Here is a 22,085-nt window from a genome sequence, read left to right on the forward strand (position 1 = left end):
ATTTTGGGGAAGTTGTTTTACCACCACTCACCCTCCATACAGTCGGGCGGGTCCTTCACTTACTGTACATTCCTATGACCTTACCTCCCTCCCTCCCTCCTCCCTCCTCGTTCCCTCCCCCGGTGGAGCAGCTTTAGCACCGCAGCTAACCGCCGCAGCAGAGTTTCCGGTTGAGTTTTTCCCTGTTTGAGGGACAGGAACTCCCAGCTCCTCCCTACCATGATAACACCCGAAGAAGAAGAAAAGAAGATTCCTCCGAACTAAAACTTCGAGGATTGACTTCCAACTAAATCTGGATTCTTCTTCGGTCAGCAGCGGGGATCCACATTCCGGTTAAATGGTTTTATTTTGGGTGATAACCGCATCAAGTTTTCCTCGTTTAACTGACAAACTCCGGGTGAGTAAAGTTATTAGTTTATCCTGTTAGTTTGGGAATAAAGTTAATATTCAGTAGAAACAGACACTTATTTCAGGACTTTGGAGTAAGTTAACCGTAATTACAGCTGCTTGTTGCGTGTTTGTGGCTCCGAGCTGAGATTAATCTCAGGCGGCCATTACTACCACTACTGGTACATGTTGGAGCAAGTACTCACATGTACTACAGTAAAAGTACTACTACCACTACTGGTACATGTTGGAGCAAGTACTCACATGTACTACAGTAAAAGTACTACTACCACTACTGGTACATGTTGGAGCAAGTACTCATATGTACTACAGTAAAAGTACTACTACCACTACTGGTACATGTTGGAGCAAGTACTCATATGTACTACAGTAAAAGTACTACTACCACTACTGGTACATGTTGGAGCAAGTACTCATATGTACTACAGTAAAAGTACTACTACCACTACTGGTACATGTTGGAGCAAGTACTCATATGTACTACAGTAAAAGTACTACTACCACTACTGGTACATGTTGGAGCAAGTACTCATATGTACTACAGTAAAAGTACTACTACCACTACTGGTACATGTTGGAGCAAGTACTCATATGTACTACAGTAAAAGTACTACTACCACTACTGGTACATGTTGGAGCAAGTACTCACATGTACTACAGTAAAAGTACTACTACCACTACTGATACATGTTGGAGCAAGTACTCACATATGTACTACAGTAAAAGTACTACTACCACTACTGGTACATGTTGGGGCAAGTACTCACATGTACTACAGTAAAAGTACTACTACCACTACTGATACATGTTGGAGCAAGTACTCACATGTACTACAGTAAAAGTACTACTACCACTACTGATACATGTTGGAGCAAGTACTCACAGATGTACTACAGTAAAAGTACTACTACCACTACTGATACATGTTGGAGCAAGTACTCACATGTACTACAGTAAAAGTACTACTACCACTACTGATACATGTTTGAGCAAGTACTCACATATGTACTACAGTACAAGTACTACTACCACTACTGGTACATGTTGGAGCAAGTACTCACAGATGTACTACAGTAAAAGTACTACTACCACTACTGGTACATGTTGGAGCAAGTACTCACAGATGTACTACAGTAAAAGTACTACTACCACTACTGATACATGTTGGAGCAAGTACTCACAGATGTACTACAGTAAAAGTACTACTACCACTACTGATACATGTTGGAGCAAGTACTCACAGATGTACTACAGTAAAAGTACTACTACCACTACTGATACATGTTGGAGCAAGTACTCGCATGTACTACAGTAAAAGTACTACTACCACTACTGATACATGTTGGAGCAAGTACTCACAGATGTACTACAGTAAAAGTACTACTACCACTACTGATACATGTTGGAGCAAGTACTCACAGATGTACTACAGTAAAAGTACTACTACCACTACTGATACATGTTGGAGCAAGTACTCGCATGTACTACAGTAAAAGTACTACGACCACTACTGGTACATGTTGGAGCAAGTACTCACAGATGTACTACAGTAAAAGTACTACTACCACTACTGATACATGTTGGAGCAAGTACTCACAGATGTACTACAGTAAAAGTACTACTACCACAGTTTAGAAATAATCTGTGAAATAAAAAAATCCTGTATTCAAAATGCTAAAACTTAAAAAGTACTAAAAGTAAAAGTAGGGACCATAGAGAGTTGATTGGTTGTAGAGAGGTGAAGTCCCGCCCCCTTCCCGGTTGACCACCATGGGAATTTATTTTGGAAAAATATGTTCGGTAGTCAACCATTGACTGTATATGAGAAGTGGACAAAGTCATCTTGACGTCACTCGTTGGTTTGTGGACATTTTTATACTTCGAGTTCAGCGATTTCGCAGTCGCCATGTTGGTTTTATTTTGCAGCCGGTGAACAGGAAGTGACCATATTAGGACTGAGGAGGGATGACGTAAAGACGCCATATATGGCTCTGGTAGAGACCTGTCAATCACATGGTAGCCCCGCCCTAAAGCATAGTCCGCTTTATCATCGTGATGTATCTTGGTTTGTGGACGGCCATTTTGAAGCCTTGAGTTTTGCGTTTTGGCCGTCGCCATCTTGGCTTTTTTGCAACCAGTGAACAGGAAGTGACCATATTTGGAAGGGTGTTTTTATTTCTGCTGGATTGCTTTACAGCTCCTCCACTAAGGAGTGGGAGAAAACATCAATACAGCATAGTATAGATATTTTGCTGGGCAATATTGTATCGATACACGAGCGCCATTGGTTCCATTGACTTACATTGTGGTGAGTATAAGCTCCAATCAGTAAAAATAAGTATTGGACGGACGAAAGTAAATTATAATCATAGTTTTGAAGCCTTAAATTTGGCGATTATTGCCGTCGCCATCTTGGATTACGGCCGTCGCCATCTTGTTTTTTGTAACCAGTGAACAGGAAGTGACCATATCTGGACTGAGGAGTGACGTAGAGACGCCGTGCACGTCTCTGGTAGAGACCTGTCAATCACCGTGTAGCCCCGCCCTAAAGCATCCCCTGCTTTATGGTCTGCTTGACTCTAAATGGACCATAATGTAGTAAAGACACGTTGTACCAGATTATATTGTCACTTTACTGCTGAAACGTTGTCCGTTGCTCCACTGCTGTCAGTTAGCTCGGAGGACACAAGGGAAGGAAGGAAGGAAGGAAGGAAGGAGTGCTCGAGGGAGGATGATGGGGTTAGTGATACTGAAAGTTAAACCACATCTGTGCTGCTGTTTTTTCTTCTGTGGTTGAATGTCGTCTTCAAGGATGCTGCAGAGCTACTTTATACACCAGTGATCTACAGTATGTGTGTATATGTGTGTGTGTGTGTGTCTATGTATGTGTGTGTGTGTCTATGTATGTGTGTGTGTATTTGTATATGTGTGTGACAGCGGTGAAGCCACTGAAACTGAACAGTGGGTTTATATTGTATCGGTTCTGTGAGCTGTTGTTTACAATGCTTTAGTCTTAAAGAGACAGTACTGGTGTTCTGTAGTCTTCAGCTCTTCAGCTTGCTGTCACACAGACCTTTCTGAGGGAATGAAGCTGTTATCTATGATCTACAAACACACCAGACTCATTCACTCACACTGATTCTACCTCTCAGGACAGGAGCTGCTGCTCTGCTGCTGAGCTTGTGTTGAGACTTTAAAGCACTAAAGTAGAATCAGTGTTTCAGTGAGTGGAGTCTGGTGTCTCTGTTTGCTGGCACGTCTGTCTGTTTCTCCAACCTTAGAACGAACATTTAACCTTTTTAAATATATGTGAGATGGAAATAAGTTGACTTATTTGCACATACATCAATGGAGAAAATGGTGACGATGAAGCAGATCCCGGCCTCAGAGGCACGAGGATCTCGTGAGTTCTTGCATCGAGTTGTTTGTCCGTAGTGTGGTTCAAGGTAACTGTCGATAAATACACGACTTTGAGCAACCAGGAAGTGTTGTTCATGCAGCGTGAACTTTTACATGTTGGAGATTAAGATTGATTTCACAGATTGTTGGTGTCGGGGGTGTGATATCCTGCAGAACGAGTTGCTTTCACACCTCTAGAGAAACACCAGCAGCTGGCACAGTGACGCAACTCTGACCAATCACGTGGAGGCTCTGACTTCTTCTGGTGCTTTTATTTCAGTCCTCCAGTGATGAGAAGATGTGTGAGCAAAAGAACCAAGAGAGCAAATATAACTTCTAGATCCATGATCACCACCGATACCGATGATTGATCACTGATGATCCATATTCTCAGATCCCTTTGATGTTTGAGTACATCAGCTGGTCTACAAGGATCCACAAGATTATTATTATTATTATTATTATTATTATTATTACCACCGTCCTAAAATCATGTCAACGCTCTGAAGATCAGGAATACTAGATGTTGTACTTTTACTTTGTTTTAGTATTTTAGTGACAGAAGTCAGAATTGAATTGATAAAAACATCTCATCATTATCTTGCATGCTGTATAATAATGTTGTTAGAGCTGGTGTTAGAAGTTAAACAGCTCATAATTCATCTCTGATATCTATTTCATATTCATGTGACAACATCTCCTTCACTCTGAGACTTGGTGAATGTGATGAAAGTCTTTGGAGGCAGAGCAGCAGCTCAGTGCTCTGAGAGGATCGCTGTCTCTGTGAGTGGAGTCTGTCCACAGCAGTACGTTCTACAACTGTTTAAATATTATTTACTGATTCATGATTTGCATCATGTGTTCATTACTTCAACCAGACCTCTGTGGTCCTCCGGACTCTTGTGTGGTTCAGAGCTTGTTTGCCCTCAGCCTGACACACCAGTTTATTCCTGAGGCTGCTGTAAGCTCCTTACTGTGGAATCACAGAGACGCTCGCTCACTCACTCACTCACTCACTCGCTCGCTCACTCACTCACTCACTCACTCACTCACTCACTCACTCACACACGCTCGCTCGCTCGCTCTCTCACTGACTCACTCTCGCTCACTCGCTCACTCTCTCACTGACTCACTCTCGCTCACTCGCTCACTCTCTCACTGACTCACTCTCGCTCACTCTCTCACTGACTGACTCTCACTCACTCACACTCTCACTCTCTCACACTCTCACTCTCTCACACACACACACACACTCTCACTCACTCACTCACTCACTCACACACGCTCGCTCGCTCGCTCGCTCTCTCACTGACTCACTCTCGCTCACTCGCTCACTGACTCACTCTCGCTCACTCGCTCACTCTCTCACTGACTCACTCTCGCTCACTCTCTCACTGACTCACTCTCGCTCACTCGCTCACTCTCTCACTGACTCACTCTCGCTCACTCTCTCACTGACTCACTCTCGCTCACTCGCTCACTCTCTCACTGACTCACTCTCGCTCACTCTCTCACTGACTCACTCTCGCTCACTCTCTCACTGACTCACTCTCGCTCACTCGCTCACTCTCTCACTGACTGACTCTCACTCACTCACACTCTCACTCTCTCACACTCTCACTCTCTCACACACACACACACACTCTCACTCACTCTCTCACTGACTCACTCTCTCACTGACTCACTCACTCACACTCTCACTCTCTCACACACACACACACACACACATTCACACTCACACAGCACACCTTCACCGGACAGATAGACGAGCTTCCTGCTCTGTCCTGTGATAAGAGCAGACGTCTCAACAGGAACCGTGCAGCAGAAGCGCTCCAGCTTCCTGTTTCGGGGGGGGGGGGGGGGTTGAGTGAATCATTAATGAGCTCGGCTCTAAAAGCTGCTTCGCATCGACTCTTCTCTTCTCACTTCCTTCCCTGTTTAACAGGAAGAAACAGTGTTTCTCAACTGACCGCACCTATATTTACCTCTGCTTTAACATTCACTTACTTCACAGTGATGAAGGTTACAGTCATCATCATCAGTGATGGAAACATGACTCAGTGTTATGTGACGCATGTTGAGATTAATATACGATATCGATGTAATCAACAAGGATTCAGGTTTATTAATGTAGAGAACACAGAATAGATGACGTCTCCTTCAGACTGCAGAGACTGATCAGTGGACCTTTGTCTCCACTGACTCTGGTTGGACAGTTTGCAGAGAGACTGAATGAGTAGCAGAAATAAAGAAGAAGTAACCACGTCAACGTCTTCACAGTTTAACTCTGAAGCTGACACAACAGGAAACAAACAGGAAGTCACTGTCTGCCGTTAAAGAGAAAAGAGTCCGGTTTTAGGTGTTCAAAAGCTGCATAAATGCACAAAGAGGTTCCTGTAATCTGAGTGAACGGTGTTAAACCTGAGCTGTCAATCAAAAGGTTGTTTCAGTCGGTGCAGCTGTGAACGACTTTAAATGCTCTTAAAACCTGTTTCATGTTCACTGAGCTGAACAAGCTGAACTCACTCACAGCTTGACAACATATCGAATGGTATTCTGCTGAGCAATACATATGTTCCAACTTCCCTGCCTGTATTTATTCATATATTTATTTATTTGTGTATTTATAAATGTTTTTTTGTTTAAATATATTTATGTATATATTTTTTTTTGATATATATATATATATATATTTTTTCTTTAAATATATATATATATTTTCTTTAAATATATATATATATATTTTTTTAATATATATATATATATATATTTTTTTAAAATATATATATATATTTTTTTTTTAATATATATATATATATCTATATATATATATATATATATATATATATTTTTTTTTTAAATATATATATATATATATATATATATATATCTATATATATATATATATATATATATATATATATATATATATATATCTATATATATATATATATATATATATATATATATATTTTTTTTTTTATATATATATATATATTTTTATATATATCATCTTGGCCTGTGAAGAAACTTAATTTCACAAATGTCATGAATAGGAGGAAGTGGTATGTTAGCGTAGCATCAACATGTCTGTGTGAGCCGCTTCTCTGCGGCTGATGTTTGTAACGTGGCGCTCGCTCTCTCTGCACAAACAGACTTTGTAGAAATCTCTGCACGTCTGAGCTTGTGTCGCTCGTCCAGGTCCTCGCTGTGGTTTCTCTTAATGACCCAGCAGCAGAGAGCTCAGACCTTCAGAGACCAGGAAGGGACAAAGTACTGCGTGTCCTTGGCTCAGGTTTCACCATCAGGCCAATAGAACAACAAACCAAACAGACCACATGAAATGTGTTAATTAACAAAATGACAGAATATATGAACCTTTTAGTTCAGTAGGAATCCAATCATGAGACGCTGTTCGTCTCCCAGAGGACATGAGGAAGTGGTGCTCTTCAGCCTCTTGTGGCCAGACTGAGAACTACAACAAGAAACATACTCATTCACCTGCACAGGAGACAGAACGTTTCATTCATTCTCACAAAATGGATCCCCGGATGTCTTCCCCCCCCCTCTTGGTGCTGGACGTCCATCGACACAGCAGGAGGTCACTGACCTCAGACCTGTGCACACGGCCACCGTGCTGCCGGTCGCTCGACGCTGTGGATTGTTTGAGCGGCCGTCACTTCTGATTGCAAAAGGTTTTTTGATTGTTGTCTGTCAGTGACGTTCCAAAAGTCAGCAGTCAGCAGCGTGAGCATGCAGAGCGAAGCATGCAGCTGATGCACGGCCGATCATTCACACATACTTCATGCACCGTGCTCACTGGAGCCGTTACCACACCACTTCTGCTCCATTTAAACTGATGCTTCATGAAACATCCCTGATGCATGACGAGAGCAACATTCATTTATAGCTGAGTCGGCAGCTTCACAGGCTGAAGTAGCACCATGTGCTCTAAGTTAGCATCGTAGTGCAAATATACTAACGTGTCTAATTCACGTGAACGACATGGAGATGTTTCTTCAGACACGGTGGTGAGACGTCACACATGCTGCCCTGTTGGTTGATTGTGAGGAAGCTCCTTCAAAGCCACAAAGAGGAACCTGAAGCTCTGTGTGAAGGTTCCTCTAGTGAGGGGTTGAGTGTAGTTAATGGTTACCGTGGTGAAGCCAGAAAATGATGTTTATCACGGCCTGCATGTTGTGTGCAATGCTTTCACCAAAGCTTCACGTGTTAAAGCTGCATTCTCTCTAGTGACCACCAGGGGGCGACTCCTCTGGTTGTATAGAAGTCTATAGAAAATGACTCTACTTCTCTCTTGATTTATTACCTCAGTAAACATTGTAAACATGAGTTTATGTCTCAATCTCTAGTTTCAAGTCTTTTTCAATACAGCATGATGTTCATTTAGTACATTATGGTCCATTTAGAGTCACACAGACCATAAAGCAGGGGATGCTTTAGGGCGGGGCTACACGCTGATTGACGGGTCTCTACCAGAGACGTAAAAACTAAAATGGGGACGGCCGTATTTCAAGATAATTTGCCGAACTCGAGGCTTCAAAACGTCCACACACCAATGAGTGATGTCACAAGGACGGAGCCCTGTTCTTATGAACGGCCTGTGGTCGCGACGCTTCGTCGTGGATATGGAAAGCCAAAAGCGACATTAAATGCCTCGATTCTTTCCCCCGTTGTTGACCAACAAAACGCTTATTTTTTGGCAACCTAAAAGCAGTGGAAAACCTTTCCCCTCGTGGTCATGAGCCTTCTGTTTCTAGAGCCAGTGAGCTCAAAGGTTCTGTAACCAGTCAGTGAAGAGTGAAAGCAGACAGAGCAACACGTTGAAGAGGAGCACCTCCCATTGGTAGCGTTGGATCTGACGACACAATAATCAGAGGATTCAATATAGATATGCATGATAATATGATCACCGTGTCTTCTAAAGTGACCTGTATTCATCTTGTAGGATGTAACTGCACATGACGGGCTCATTACATAAAGGAAGAATGCTATAAAAACAGCATTTTAACATAAATCTGGTGAAAATAGTTGTTTATTTGACTCTTTTGGCTTTCCATACATGTACCTCTGAGTGTCTGTAACCAGCCACTCGCTCGATAAAAACTATTTACACGTGTGAGGATTTTACAAAGAATAACAGTTCGTTTTTAGATGCTTTAGAAACGGGTGTTAAAATCGACATTATAGTGAATATTTATCAGCTAAATCAAATAGTTTATATTCAGCCTTAGTTCCTTCATAACACATTTTATACTGGACTTGTTTCTCTACAGGGTTTGAATGAAGGTGATGAAGTCGTTCATGAATATGAGATATGAGTTTATAGATGATTATAATCCCTCCTCAGGTTAGTTTATGGTGTTTAGTCGGTTACATCTACATATCTGAGTTACACTCGTCGTCATTTTGATTCTTCACACTTCATGTTGTTTCTACGTCGTCTGGAGAATGAAGTCTGGTCCGTCGGTCTCTTGATGTTCCCGCTTCATAGCAGCTTCATTGTGTGTGATAAAGAGCTCTGTGTGACACAGCCGGTGTAAACATGGCGGTTCTTCTCGTCCTCTGCAGCAGCATGGCGTCCACAGTGACTTTAGAAGATGCCCTCTCCAACGTGGACCTGCTGGAAGAGCTGCCGCTCCCGGACCAGCAGCCCTGCATCGAGCCCCTCCCCTCCTCCGTCATGTTCCAGGTCTGCTCGCTGACCTCTCTTCTACTCTCCTTTCATTACGTCGTTGTGATGTCCACCAGTCAACACAGGTTTATTCAGGTTCTTTGTGTGGTGGGAGACGGACAGACATGGAGACGTTTCATGTGCTGCAGTTACAGAGAATAACAGTAAAATGATCAATAAAGAACTGGAAGGACGCTCTGAGTGCACAGAGCTCCACACAGCGTCTCCATAAGAGATCAATAATGTCTGAAGAAGCTCCATCAACCACTTGTTAGGATATCAATATGTCCTGAAAGATCACGTGTAGATCAACATAACATAGTTCCTACATACAGCACTTATAACAGGAGTGTTCTGGTAGTAGACCAATGAAAGAGGGATACCTTAGCATAATAATAAGGATGATCATCATAATCATCATCTTTCTTTACATCACGCTTTCAAATAAGAAATGCATCACAATAAAGTTGAATAGACATAGAATGAAGATTAAAAACAGGTCAAATAAATCTGAAAATCAAACCCACTTGATAGAAATAAGCTGAAATAGAATGCGTAGAATATGTGACGTAAGCTGGGGAATAGAATCCACTGAATAATAAAGTATCAGTGCACATATCTGCAGCATGAACATGTACATCAGAACCTCTCCGTTCTCTTCTACTCCTCATCATACATCAGTGGTGGAGATTTTAATATTTAGGATAAAAACTCACGACCATTATATCATGTGATGTGCCCGAGACATGTTATTATATGCTAGTTATATACCTGTTATTGTATGCTAGTTATATACCTGTTATTATATGCTAGTTATATACCTGTTATTGTATGCTAGTGATATACCTGTTATTGTATGCTGGTGGTATACCTGTTATTGTATGCTAGTGGTATTCCTGTTATTGTATGCTAGTGGTATTCCTGTTATTGTATGCTAGTGGTATTCCTGTTATTGTATGCTAGTGGTATTCCTGTTATTGTATGCTAGTGGTATTCCTGTTATTGTATGCTAGTGGTATTCCTGTTATTGTATGCTAGTGGTATTCCTGTTATTGTATGCTAGTGGTATTCCTGTTATTGTATGCTAGTGGTATTCCTGTTATTGTATGCTAGTGGTATTCCTGTTATTGTATGCTAGTGGTATTCCTGTTATTGTATGCTAGTGGTATTCCTGTTATTGTATGCTAGTGGTATTCCTGTTATTGTATGCTAGTGGTATTCCTGTTATTCTATGCTAGTTGTATTCCTGTTATTGTATGCTAGTTGTATACCTGTTATTGTATGCTGGTGGTATTCCTGTTATTGTATGCTAGTTGTATACCTGTTATTGTATGCTAGTTGTATACCTGTTATTGTATGCTAGTTGTATACCTGTTATTGTATGCTAGTTGTATACCTGTTATTGTATGCTAGTTGTATACCTGTTATTGTATGCTAGTTGTATACCTGTTATTGTATGCTAGTTGTATACCTGTTATTGTATGTTAGTTGTATACCTGTTATTGTATGCTAGTTGTATACCTGTTATTGTATGCTAGTTGTATACCTGTTATTGTATGCTAGTTGTATACCTGTTATTGTATGCTAGTTGTATACCTGTTATTGTATGCTAGTTGTATACCTGTTATTGTATGCTAGTTGTATTCCTGTTATTGTATGCTAGTGGTATACCTGTTATTGTATGCTAGTTGTATTCCTGTTATTGTATGCTAGTGGTATACCTGTTATTGTATGCTAGTTGTATTCCTGTTATTGTATGCTAGTTGTATACCTGTTATTGTATGCTAGTGGTATACCTGTTATTGTATGCTAGTTGTATTCCTGTTATTGTATGCTAGTTGTATTCCTGTTATTGTATGCTAGTGGTATACCTGTTATTGTATGCTAGTTGTATACCTGTTATTGTATGCTAGTTGTATACCTGTTATTGTATGCTAGTTGTATTCCTGTTATTGTATGCTAGTGGTATACCTGTTATTGTATGCTAGTTGTATTCCTGTTATTGTATGCTAGTTGTATTCCTGTTATTGTATGCTAGTGGTATACCTGTTATTGTATGCTAGTTGTATACCTGTTATTGTATGCTAGTGGTATACCTGTTATTGTATGCTAGTTGTATACCTGTTATTGTATGCTAGTTGTATACCTGTTATTGTATGCTAGTTGTATTCCTGTTATTGTATGCTAGTTGTATACCTGTTATTGTATGCTAGTGGTATACCTGTTATTGTATGCTGGTGGTATACCTGTTATTGTATGCTAGTGGTATACCTGTTATTGTATGCTAGTTGTATACCTGTTATTGTATGCTAGTGGTATACCTGTTATTGTATGCTAGTGGTATATCTGTTATTGTATGCTAGTTGTATTCCTGTTATTGTATGCTGGTGGTATACCTGTTATTGTATGCTGGTTGTATTCCTGTTATTGTATGCTAGTTGTATACCTGTTATTGTATGCTAGTGGTATACCTGTTATTGTATGCTAGTTGTATTCCTGTTATTGTATGCTAGTTGTATTCCTGTTATTGTATGCTAGTGGTATACCTGTTATTGTATGCTAGTTGTATACCTGTTATTGTATGCTAGTTGTATTCCTGTTATTGTATGCTAGTGGTATACCTGTTATTGTATGCTAGTTGTATTCCTGTTATTGTATGCTAGTTGTATTCCTGTTATTGTATGCTAGTGGTATACCTGTTATTGTATGCTAGTTGTATACCTGTTATTGTATGCTAGTGGTATACCTGTTATTGTATGCTAGTTGTATACCTGTTATTGTATGCTAGTTGTATTCCTGTTATTGTATGCTAGTTGTATACCTGTTATTGTATGCTAGTTGTATACCTGTTATTGTATGCTAGTTGTATTCCTGTTATTGTATGCTAGTTGTATACCTGTTATTGTATGCTAGTTGTATACCTGTTATTGTATGCTAGTTGTATTCCTGTTATTGTATGCTAGTTGTATACCTGTTATTGTATGCTAGTGGTATACCTGTTATTGTATGCTGGTGGTATACCTGTTATTGTATGCTAGTTGTATTCCTGTTATTGTATGCTGGTGGTATACCTGTTATTGTATGCTAGTTGTATTCCTGTTGTTGTATGCTAGTATTTGCCTCTTTAGTGTCACTGTTGTAACGTAACCTCCCGTCTTCCCACAGCCCAACTTCAACACCAACTTTGAGGACCGAAATGCGTTCGTCACCGGCATCGCCAGATACATCGAGCAGGCCACGGTCCACTCCAGCATGGTACAGCAGCAGGGTCATACTTCTACTCTACTCTACTCTGCTCTACTCTACTCTGCTCTACTCTACTCTACTCTGCTCTACTCTACTCTACTCTACTCTGCTCTACTCTACTCTACTCTACTCTACTCTACTCTACTCTGCTCTGCTCTGCTCTGCTCTGCTCTGCTCTGCTCTACTCTACTCTACTCTACTCTACTCTCTGACCGCAGTCGTGGCTCTGTGGGACTCGATGTGTAGTTGTAGTCCTCATGTGTAGTTTGGAGGATGTGAGTCTCTTGATCTTCTGACTGTTCTTTCTTTGAACTAGAATGTGATGTTGGAGGAGGGGCAGGAGTACGCCATCATGCTGTACACCTGGAGGAGCTGCTCACGAGCAATACCACAGGTAATCAGTTCACTAATACCACAGGTAATACCTGTACCTACAGGTGATCACTGATACTACAGGTGATCACTGATACTACAGGTGATCACTGATACTACAGGTGATCACTGATACTACAGGTGATCACTGATACTACAGGTGATCACTGATACTACAGGTGATCACTGATACTACAGGTGATCACTGATACTACAGCTGGTCACTGATACTACAGGTGATCACTGATACTACAGGTGATCACTGATACTACAGGTGATCACTGATACTACAGGTGATCACTGATACTGCAGGTGATCACTGATACTACAGGTGATCACTGATACTGCAGGTGATCACTGATACTGCAGGTGATCACTGATACTGCAGGTGATCACTGATACTGCAGGTGATCACTGATACTGCAGGTGATCACTGATACTACAGGTAATCACTGATACTACAGGTGATCACTGATACTACAGGTGATCACTGATACTGCAGGTGATCACTGATACTACAGGTGATCACTGATACTGCAGGTGATCACTGATACTACAGGTGATCACTGATACTGCAGGTGATCACTGATACTGCAGGTGATCACTGATACTGCAGGTGATCACTGATACTACAGGTGATCACTGATACTGCAGGTGATCACTGATACTGCAGGTGATCACTGATACTACAGGTGATCACTGATACTGCAGGTGATCACTGATACTGCAGGTGATCACTGATACTGCAGGTGATCACTGATACTGCAGGTGATCACTGATACTACAGGTGATCACTGATACTACAGGTGATCACTGATACTGCAGGTGATCACTGATACTGCAGGTGATCACTGATACTACAGGTGATCACTGATACTGCAGGTGATCACTGATACTGCAGGTGATCACTGATACTACAGGTGATCACTGATACTACAGGTGATCACTGATACTGCAGGTGATCACTGATACTGCAGGTGATCACTGATACTACAGGTGATCACTGATACTGCAGGTGATCACTGATACTGCAGGTGATCACTGATACTGCAGGTGATCACTGATACTGCAGGTGATCACTGATACTGCAGGTGATCACTGATACTACAGGTAATCACTGATACTACAGGTGATCACTGATACTACAGGTGATCACTGATACTGCAGGTGATCACTGATACTACAGGTGATCACTGATACTGCAGGTGATCACTGATACTACAGGTGATCACTGATACTGCAGGTGATCACTGATACTGCAGGTGATCACTGATACTGCAGGTGATCACTGATACTACAGGTGATCACTGATACTGCAGGTGATCACTGATACTGCAGGTGATCACTGATACTACAGGTGATCACTGATACTGCAGGTGATCACTGATACTGCAGGTGATCACTGATACTGCAGGTGATCACTGATACTGCAGGTGATCACTGATACTACAGGTGATCACTGATACTACAGGTGATCACTGATACTGCAGGTGATCACTGATACTGCAGGTGATCACTGATACTACAGGTGATCACTGATACTGCAGGTGATCACTGATACTGCAGGTGATCACTGATACTACAGGTGATCACTGATACTACAGGTGATCACTGATACTGCAGGTGATCACTGATACTACAGGTGATCACTGATACTACAGCTGGTCACTGATACTGCAGGTGATCACTGATACTACAGGTGATCACTGATACTACAGGTGATCACTGATACTGCAGGTGATCACTGATACTACAGGTGATCACTGATACTACAGGTGATCACTGATACTGCAGGTGATCACTGATACTGCAGGTGATCACTGATACTGCAGGTGATCACTGATACTACAGGTGATCACTGATACTGCAGGTGATCACTGATACTGCAGGTGATCCTGATAAGATAAGATAATCCTTTATTCGTCCCTCAGTGGGGAAATTACAGGATTACAGCAGCATTGCTCACAAGTAAATAAAATAAAAGATAAAAATCAAGTAATATAATAAACTAAACAGTAAAACAGTAATAAAATAAGACAGTAAAGAAGAGTATTAAATATACCAGTATATACAGAATATACAGACGATCAGGTAAATACTGAAACGTATTGGATATTGCACGGATTAGATATTGCACCCGGTGAATGAATTAAAGTGTTCGTGTTCAGTGTGTTCGTGGTCCACTGAGAGCAGTTTGTTGTGCAGCCTGACAGCAGCGGGGAGGAAGGACTCGCGGTACCTCTCCCTCAGACACCGGGGTGAATCAGCCGGAGACTGAAGGAGCTGTGCAGAGCTGCCACAGTGTCCTGCATGGGGTGGGAGGCGTGAGAGATCATCCTCATCGCCATCATCCTCCTGTCTCCCACCACCTCCACAGTATCCAGTGGACACCCCAGCACGCTGCTGGCCTTCCTCACCATGTTGTCCAGTCTCCTCCTGTCAGCTGCCGCGATGCTGCTGCTCCAGAAGACCACTCCATAGAAGATGGCCGATGCCACCACGGAGTCGAAGAAGGTCTTCAGGAGTCCTCCCTGCACCCCAAAAGACCTCAGTCTCCTCAGCAGAAAGAGTCTGCTCTGTCCTTTTTTATAAAGAGCGTGAGCGTGGTCAGTCCAGTCCAGTTTATTGTTCAAGTGAACACCCAGGTACTTATACGACTTCACGACCTCAATGTCCAGTCCCTGGATGCTCACCGGTGTCGGAGGAGGGCGTTTGCCCCGGCGGAAGTCCACCACCAGCTCCTCGGTCTTGCTGGAGTTGATGTGGAGGCGGTTCCGCTGGCACCATCCTAAAAAGTCCTGGTTTAGTTCCCTGTATTCTCTGTCATCATCGGCGGAGATGAGGCCGACGATTGCAGAGTCGTCAGAGAACTTTTACAGGTGGCAGTTGGCAGAGTTGTGTTTGAAGTCCGAGGTGTAAATGGAGAAGAGGAATGGCTCCAGAACGGTTCCCTGTGGGGCCCCTGTGCTGCAGGACACCCGATCTGACTCACACTCTCGTATCCGCACATACTGTGGACGGTTGGTGAGGGAGTCCAGGATCCATGCGGTGAGGTGGTGGTCCACCCCGGTCTGCTCCAGCTTGTCCCTCAGAAGCACAGGCTGGATGCTGTTGAAGGCACTGGAGAAGTCGTAGAACACGACTCTCACAGAGCTTCCAGCCTTTTCCAGGTGAGAGAGGCATCTCTGCAGCAGGAAGATGACGGCGTCATCCACCCCGATGCCGGACTGGTAGGCGAACTGAAGTGGGTCCAGGGATGAACTCACCAGAGGGCGGAGATGGGCAAGGACCAGCCTCTCCAGGGTCTTCATCAGGTGGGATGTCAACGCCACCGGCCTGTAGCTGTTGAGGTCCTTGGGCCGCGGGTTCTTTGGTACCGGTACCACGCAGATACTACAGGACCTGTAGTTTTACCAGTGTAGACCTGTAGTGTCTCCTGTTAAATCATCTACTTTATGCAGAGCTGAAACAAGAAAATCAATTGTCATTATTTTAGTAATCAGCAGAAATGGTTCCAGCGTCTAGAACTTCTCTGTAACTTGAGGATAATTTGGGTTCAGCACAAAATCCACAGTTTAAATTGATCCCTTTCATCTCTGTGACTCGTTCCCGTCTCAGGTGAAATGCAACGAGCAGCCCAACAGAGTGGAGATCTATGAGAAAACGGTCGAGGTTCTGGAGCCAGAAGTCACCAAGCTGATGAACTTCATGTACTTCCAGGTGAGTTCTATTCAGATGAAGCTGTTATTCTGACCACAGCCACAGAAACCTAATGTCTCTCTGTCTGTCTGTCTGTCTGTCTCTGTCTCTGGCTGTCTCTCTCTGTCTCTGGCTGTCTCTCTGTCTGTCTCTCTGTCTGTCTGTCTGTCTGTCTCTCTGTCTGTCTCTCTGTCTCTCTCTGTCTCTGGCTGTCTCTCTCTGTCTCTGGCTGTCTCTTTCGCTCTCTTTCTCTTTCTCTCTCTTTTTCTCTCTTTCTCTTTCTCTCTCTTTCTCTTTCTCTCTTTCTTTTTCTCTCTTTCTCTCTTTCTTTTTCTCTCTTTCTCTTTCTCTTTCTCTCTCTCTCTTTCTCTCGCTCTCTTTCTCTCGCTCTCTTTCTCTCGCTCTCTTTCTCTCTCTCTCGCTCTCGCTCTTTCTCTTTCTCTCTCTCTCTTTCTCTCTCTCTTTCTCTCGCTCTCTTTCTCTCGCTCTCTTTCTCTCTCTCTTTCTCTCGCTCTCTTTCTCTCGCTCTCGCTCTCGCTCTCTCTCTTTCTCTCTCTCTTTCTCTCTTTCTCTCTCTCTCTTTCTCTCTCTCTCTCTCTCTCTCTCGCTCTCTCTCTCTTTCCCCCCCCAGCGTACAGCGATAGACCGTTTCTGTGGAGAGGTCCGGCGTCTCTGTCACACCGAGCGCCGTAAGGACTTTGTCTCTGAGGCGTACCTGCTGACTCTCGGGAAGTTCATCAACATGTTCGCTGTGCTGGACGAGCTGAAGAACATGAAGTGCAGCGTGAAGAACGACCACTCGGCCTACAAACGGTATTAAACTGCATGCACTGACACGCGCCAGCCACTAGAGGGCAGCATCGCTCAGCGTCCACGAGGACCCGTCGCTACACTTTGTCCTCCTAAACCTCACTGATTGGACAGAGAAACAGGGAAACAGTCTTCAAGAATGTCCAGGAATATAATGACAGAAGCTTTGGAACTACAGTTCCCATCATTTTGGGATACAGCATGTCAGAAAGATTCTGTCCTTCTTCTCTTAAGTCGTTCACACGGGAACAGACCATTGATCACCAGATCATTTGTTCTCTCGTTTGCCTCTCAGGGCTTCCGTAGAAGCTCATTCATCAAAAGGTTGAAAGATGGACGTCGAGCAGAAAGACGCTTGTATTTTAGAAAAGTCAATCGACTTACTTTCACGAGTTCTCGTGTCAGTCGTCTGGGATTCAAGCATTGAATTTATTTAATTCTTCAGGAGTTACATGCGTTCTCATTTCGGATTCATATCTATGAATTAAGCCGTTTCCATTTCCTGCCGGTGTGAATGTTTGAATTAAATCTCAACCTTTGTTCTCCCAGAGCTGCTCAGTTCCTCAGGAAGATGTCTGAGCCTTCGTCCATCCAGGAGTCTCAGAACTTGTCCATGTTCCTGGCAAACCACAACAAGATCACTCAGGTCGGTCAGAAGATCTTCAAACTGTTCTTTCAACATGATGATGGAAGCGTTTCAGGCACAAAGTCTTTGGTCAACATCAGTTCTGATCATAACAACTGAATACTCATAAATGTAATGTTTATATCATGTCAATGTTGATTTTTATGAAGAAAAGAACTCTCAGAAATGTAAAAGTTCTCTATATACTTCAGGGGGAATTTATTTATTCTACTGTTTTTATTTTGTCCCAGTCTATGATCTGCTTTTAGAATATGAGTGATTTGATGCTGTGATGGGTTCAAAGGTTTATTAAAGACTTATTTGACCCGCTATCATCAGACTTTCAGGCGAAGTTAAATTCAGATCAGGAAAAGCTTAGAGAACATTGAAATAAAGGGAATGTGAAGAGTCTAATGTAGGAATCTGTCTGTTGCGTACAGTCTCTGCAGCAGCAGCTGGAGGTGATCAATGGGTACGAGGAGCTGCTGGCCGACATCGTCAACCTGTGTGTCGAATACTACGAGAACAAGATGTACCTCACTCCCAACGAGAAGCACATGCTGCTCAAAGTAAAGTCCACCGTTGCTTCGGTTGATTCCACCGCATTGCCCGTCGTCCCGTACACATGATGACCGCTGCTCCTCTTCTAGGTGATGGGGTTCGGCTTGTACCTCATGGATGGAAACAGCAGCAACATCTACAAACTGGATGCTAAGAAGAGGATTAACCTCTCCAAGATCGACAAGTGCTTCAAGGTATGGAAGACATGTGATCATGTAGACAATTCACCACACTGGTTTTCTTCAGCTCACCGTAAATCATTTTTAAATTGCTTTTTATTTACATTAAAATATCAGCCTGAAAACAAGCTGTTAGTGTAACAACGCTAAGAATCTGTCTGCGTGTCCTTCACATATCTCCAGACCCGTTCATCCAATCGTTTATTGGTCAGGACACATTGAAGTGCAGCGTCCAATGTGGTGCAGTTTTGACACATGGTGGCGCTACAACAATGAACTTTACGTTTTGACCTGTAACTTTTGGATCCACAAGTCCAGACGAATTTATCCACATAAGGCCATCTTGTTTTTAAGAAATGAGTGTTGCACTTCCGACGCCTGGCCTGTGGGGGGCAGTGTGTGTGACGATGCACGAGGGTCAGTGTGTGTGTGTGACGATGCACGAGGGTCAGTGTGTGTGTGTGACGATGCACGAGGGTCAGTGTGTGTGTGTGACGATGCACGAGGGCCAGTGTGTGTGTGTGACGATGCACGAGGGTCAGTGTGTGTGTGTGAGACGATGCACGAGGGTCAGTGTGTGTGTGTGACGATGCACGAGGGCCAGTGTGTGTGTGACGATGCACGAGGGTCAGTGTGTGTGTGACGATGCACGAGGGCCAGTGTGTGTGTGACGATGCACGAGGGCCAGTGTGTGTGTGACGATGCACGAGGGCCAGTGTGTGTGTGTGACGATGCACGAGGGTCAGTGTGTGTGTGTGAGACGATGCACGAGGGTCAGTGTGTGTGTGTGACGATGCACGAGGGCCAGTGTGTGTGTGACGATGCACGAGGGCCAGTGTGTGTGTGACGATGCACGAGGGCCAGTGTGTGTGTGTGTGACGATGCACGAGGGCCAGTGTGTGTGTGTGTGACGATGCACGAGGGTCAGTGTGTGCGTGTGTGTGTGTGACGATGCACGAGAGTCAGTGTGTGTGTGTGTGTGACGATGCACGAGGGTCAGTGTGTGCGTGTGTGTGTGACGATGCACGAGAGTCAGTGTGTGTGTGTGTGTGTGTGTGTGACGATGCACGAGAGTCAGTGTGTGTGTGTGTGTGACGATGCACGAGGGCCAGTGTGTGTGTGTGACGATGCACGAGGGCCAGTGTGTGTGTGACGATGCACGAGGGCCAGTGTGTGTGTGTGTGTGTGACGATGCACGAGAGTCAGTGTGTGTGTGTGTGTGTGTGTGTGACGATGCACGAGAGTCAGTGTGTGTGTGTGTGTGACGATGCACGAGGGCCAGTGTGTGTGTGTGACGATGCACGAGGGCCAGTGTGTGTGTGACGATGCACGAGGGCCAGTGTGTGTGTGTGTGTGTGACGATGCACGAGGGCCAGTGTGTGTGTGACGATGCACGAGGGCCAGTGTGTGTGTGTGACGATGCACGAGGGTCAGTGTGTGTGTGACGATGCACGAGTGTCAGTGTGTGTGTGTGTGTGTGACGATGCACGAGGGTCAGTGTGTGTGTGTGTGACGATGCACGAGTGTCAGTGTGTGTGTGTGTGTGTGTGACGATGCACGAGAGTCAGTGTGTGTGTGTGTGTGTGTGTGTGTGTGTGTGTGTGTGTGTGACGATGCACGAGGGTCAGTGTGTGTGTGTGTGTGTGTGTGTGTCACGATGCACGAGGGTCAGTGTGTGTGTGTGTGTGTGTGTGTGTGTGTGTGTGACGATGCACGAGGGTCAGTGTGTGTGTGTGTGTGTGTGTGTGTGTCACGATGCACGAGGGTCAGTGTGTGTGTGTGTGTGTGTGTGTGTGTGTCACGATGCACGAGGGTCAGTGTGTGTGTTGATCACAGATGATCGGTTATTGGGGAATTTAATAAGTCATATTTGCTCCTTTTTTAAATCTCTGGTTCTGATCTGTGACTCAAAAGGCTGTAAAGCGAAGTGACCGCACGGTGTGACGACAGACCTGTGTGTGTTTGTCTCGGTGTTCACAGCAACTGCAGGTGGTCCCTCTGTTTGGTGACATGCAGATCGAGTTGTCTCGCTACATCAAGACCAGCGCTCACTTTGAGGAGAACAAGTCCAGGTGAGAGCACACACGCACGCACACACACGCACGCACACACGCACACACACACACGCACACACACACCTTTGGTCCAGGACGTCTCTATGAGCTTTGAATTATTATATTACGGTAAATAATTATTCATGAAGAGTTGTGCACATTTTTATAGACTGGCTTTTATGTGATGTTGTCGCTTTTCTGTTTTATTTTTATTTATTTTTATTTATTTTAATTTATTTTATTTATTTTAATTTATTTTATTTATTTTTATTTATTTTATTTATTTTTATTTATTTTATTTATTTATTTATTTTATTTATTTTATTTATGTTATTTATTTTATTTATTTTATTTATTTTATTTATTTTATTTATTTTATTTTATTTATTTTATTTATTTTATTTATTTTATTTATTTTATTTATTTTATTTATTTTATTTATTTTATTTATTTTATTTATTTTATTTATTTATTTTATTTATTTTATTTATTTTATTTATTTTATTTATTTTGTTTATTTTGTTTATTTTGTTTTTTAATTTATTTTGTTTATTTTGTTTTTTAATTTAATTTAATTTTGTCTGTCAAAGCACTTTGTAAACTCAGTTTTTAAAGGTGCCATAAATAAAGTTATTATAAGTATGGAGAATATGAAGAGAGGTGTTCAGTGTTTTGTTTTATTTGTGTTTATCAAACACATGTATGGTAATATGTCTCACCTAACTGTTTTATCTCAAACTGTTGTTTGTGCTTCCTGCTCCATCTTCTTCTTCTTCTCTATTAATCCCGGTGTGTTGGTTGTCGTCCTCTCTCCCTGCAGGTGGACCTGCACGTCCATCTCCAGCAGCCCTCAGTACAACATCTGTGAGCAGATGCTTCAGATCCGTGACGATCACATGCGCTTCATCTCGGAGCTAGCTCGCTACAGCAACAGTGAGGTCAGTGTGAAGATCAGCGGTGCTTAAAGAGACAGCACTGGTGTTCTGTAGTGTGCGTGTGAGGTTCTCCTCCACAGTCAGGGTTCTCCTGCAGTAGATGAG

The 22,085-nt window shown here is 42.9% G+C and overlaps 1 protein-coding gene across 2 annotated transcripts in view; it reads left to right on the forward strand.

Annotated features, from left to right (window-relative positions):
* Nucleotides 1–157: 157 nt before the first annotated feature.
* The window catches only part of cyfip1 (cytoplasmic FMR1 interacting protein 1), a 41,331-nt gene continuing 19,403 nt past the window's right edge, over nt 158–22,085 (forward strand). Inside the window, exons 1-11 of one of the 2 annotated variants that reach the window (XM_079267159.1) lie at nt 158–397; nt 9,397–9,517; nt 12,665–12,754; nt 13,062–13,139; nt 16,736–16,837; nt 17,448–17,629; nt 18,176–18,272; nt 18,692–18,820; nt 18,902–19,006; nt 20,972–21,063; nt 21,866–21,983. In XM_079267159.1, the coding sequence (XP_079123285.1) occupies nt 9,401–9,517; nt 12,665–12,754; nt 13,062–13,139; nt 16,736–16,837; nt 17,448–17,629; nt 18,176–18,272; nt 18,692–18,820; nt 18,902–19,006; nt 20,972–21,063; nt 21,866–21,983 (1,110 nt within the window). In that variant the 5' untranslated portion in view covers nt 158–397; nt 9,397–9,400. The remainder of the gene's footprint in view (nt 398–9,396; nt 9,518–12,664; nt 12,755–13,061; nt 13,140–16,735; nt 16,838–17,447; nt 17,630–18,175; nt 18,273–18,691; nt 18,821–18,901; nt 19,007–20,971; nt 21,064–21,865; nt 21,984–22,085) is intronic. The other variant, XM_079267160.1, reaches the window with a different exon arrangement.

Source organism: Melanostigma gelatinosum (genome assembly GCF_949748355.1).
Source record: "Melanostigma gelatinosum genome assembly, chromosome: 4".
Lineage (NCBI taxonomy): Eukaryota > Metazoa > Chordata > Actinopteri > Perciformes > Zoarcidae > Melanostigma > Melanostigma gelatinosum.